We start from the raw sequence: 3,011 nt of genomic DNA on the forward strand, positions 1-3,011 counted from the left end.
AATATTTACCCAATTCTCTCTCTCTCTCATACTCACTCTCATGTTCTTCACACATAAACCCTAATTTTCTACAACACTAACACTTGTTAGCTAATTGCATTTAGCTAAAAAGCAACACTGTTAGTCAGACGGAACCATTAGTTATCATTTTAGATAAAAGAAGGCTGATGTTTAGAGTAATAATAACCACATATGTAAAATTAAATGTTGATTATGAAACAGAAACAGGTAAACTGTTAAAGAACATTGAAAAAGCTTTTCAAAAGCTCAGAACTGAAATTCCTTTATCTCATCATCTCGCCAATGCTTAGAGACATACGACCAGAACGTATCAAACCTAGGCCGACTTTTGCAAACCGCACAATTATTTACCGAATAACATATAAATTTGAGACGCTTCTCAGTGACGGCTTGTACAATATTGTCCATTGTTACTACCTCACGACGGTCAGGAATCATATCCAACACTTTAGAATGTGAAATATTAAGGGTTTCAAAGTTTTGGAGACCTGTGATTAGCAATAGAACTCCTGGACTGCCGTAAAAAGAGCATCGCAAACTTAACTTCTTGATGTTCTTGATTGTAACCCACGATTTGCTTTGCAATTTTTTTTTCCAAATAACCCAAATATTTCAAGTTTGTGAGGTTAGTACAGTTCTCTCCCACAGCGTGAAACTCAAATCTTCCGGTGAGATAGTTATCATTGATGATCAGTGTTTTAAGATTCTTCCATTGACTAAACGCAATCCGAAATGAATTCTTGGACTGAAAGCACCAGCGTGGTAAAGCTAGTTTCTCTATGTTTGGCATCATATAAAACAAAAAAAAAATGAGACATACTAAACACATAAATCAATTTTTATGATTCAATTATAAAGATGAGATTTACCTCGAAGCAAAACATGAGATCCTCGTCTTGTATATAGGAAGAGAAGTCAAAGAACAAATTCTTCGGGACACTGCCGCTGAACTTTGTGACATTCATGAGACTTCTGCGTGTTTCACTAATGTTAAAATAATTGAAAATTTTAGTAAAATATTATTATTAAGGCTTAGGCCTTCTTGTAACTTAGCTTTGGCGAGGTCGACAGTGTTCCATAGAGTTATATTGTGAGAAGCAATGAACCAAGAGATGCAGACGCGTGATGCATGTATGGTAAAGTCCTTTAGACTTAGCTTACTGAAGATAAGGGCGAGTATGTCTCTGTCCAGAGACTCCCATTTTGTAACTTGTCTTGAGGTGTCTGACTTATTCATCACGTGTAACTACATACGTACAAATGAGAAAACGGTTAAAAACATTTTAGATAGAGGGACTCATGAATTCACATAAGACCTTGAACAAAAGAAAGAGGAAGATAAACATCAGAAGTATGGAGTCGTTTGATAAAACAGTTTTCATCATTATAATTTTCCTCAAGTCGCAACTACAATTATAGTTTTGAGTTTAAATGAAAACTATGTTATTGAATCTGTTGAACACACCGTTTCCTTTCGTCTCTCGCGCACAGTAGTTGATTTTCTCGACAGCAAGTTACTTGGTTTATATTTATGAATTATGGTCCTTATGGATACTTATGGACGAAGTTTTTTTAGATTTTTATTGGGTATTCCAAGTCAAGGAGACATGTAGCAAAAGAAAAGTTACTAGATTTCTTTCCTTTCTTCTTTCTTTTTATTTAATCTTTTAGAGAATTTTATTAAAGTTGGATTTTCATTTACTTATTTATTAGCCAAATATTTAGATTAAGTTATCAATGTTGTGAAATGATAGGTGAATATTTATATATGTATTATTACATATATATATTTGTTTCTTGTTTGCAAAGTAATGTAAGAGAGAGAGGAATATGTGAGATGATCATATTATTTTGTTGTTTTCATGTTGTTACAAATGAGATGAAACCACTATTTATAGTGGTAGTAAGTCGGTCATATTAACCGACATAAGAAAAGACAAAATAAGAAAGGATAATATTTATCTTAAATAGCAAATGGATAATCATATCTTTTGATATTATCTCTAACACTCCCCTTGATTATTCATCATGTATTACGTTGTGTCTCGTTAAAAACATGGTCATGGAAAAACCCATTAGGACAAAAACCATGACAAAGAAAAAAGAGTACACTGTCGTAATCTCTCCCTGAAAGTAGTGGACCTAGCTTCGTCGTTACAGGTCACGCAAATGCCGCATTTCGATACCGTAGACGTGTTTTCGGAATGTTGTAGTCGGAAGAGCTTTGGTGAACAATTCAGCTGGATTGTTGCATGATCGTACATATTTGATGTCCACTTCTTTATTTTTCTCGAGCTCCCTTATGTACGAGAAAAATCTTGGAGGGATGTGCTTTGTTCTGTCGCTCTTGATATAGCCTTCTTTAAGTTGAGCAACACAAGCCGAATTGTCTTCAAATATTTTCGTCGACTCTTTCTCATTGACTATTCCGCTTGCTTCTTCTATGTGTTGACTCATTGATCGAAGCCACACACATTCTCGACATGCCTCGTGAAGCGCAATAGTTTCTGCATGATTTGAAGATGTCGCAACCAGAGTTTGTTTCTGGGACCGCCAAGAGATTGCGGTTCCACCAATCGTAAAAATATAGCCGGTTTGCGATCGAGCCTTATGAGGATCTGATAAGTATCCTACATCTACAAAACCAACCATACTAAACTCGGGTTTTCTAAAATTCATTAACCCTAAATCAGCTGTACCTTGGAGATAACGGAATACATGCTTTATTCCGTCTCAGTGCCTGCGAGTAGGAGCAGAACTATATCTTGCTAGTAGATTAGTAGCAAAGGCAATATCAGGCCTAGTACAGTTTGCAAGATACAAAAGCCCACCGATAGCACTCATATAAGGTACTTCAGGACCTAATATCTTCTCGCTATCTTCACAGGGCCTAAAAGGATCTCTCTCAACATCGAGAGTTCTGCCAACCATTGGAGTACTCAAAGGAGTCGCTTTATCCATATAAAAGCGTTTCAATAACCTTTTCGTAT

The 3,011-nt window shown here is 35.7% G+C and overlaps 1 protein-coding gene across 1 annotated transcript; it reads right to left on the reverse strand.

The window, feature by feature from the left end:
- Positions 1 to 267: 267 nt before the first annotated feature.
- On the reverse strand, positions 268 to 1,548 carry LOC106326592 (putative F-box protein At4g11580). Its single transcript, XM_013764526.1, is given in 5 exon segments — positions 268 to 582; positions 584 to 814; positions 891 to 1,042; positions 1,045 to 1,267; positions 1,487 to 1,548. Coding segments are annotated over 4 exon segments (912 nt in total). The 5' UTR covers positions 1,259 to 1,267; positions 1,487 to 1,548.
- Between the last annotated feature and the right edge of the window lie 1,463 nt (positions 1,549 to 3,011).

Source organism: Brassica oleracea, chromosome C2 (genome assembly GCF_000695525.1).
Source record: "Brassica oleracea var. oleracea cultivar TO1000 chromosome C2, BOL, whole genome shotgun sequence".
Classification (NCBI taxonomy): Eukaryota; Viridiplantae; Streptophyta; class Magnoliopsida; order Brassicales; family Brassicaceae; genus Brassica; species Brassica oleracea.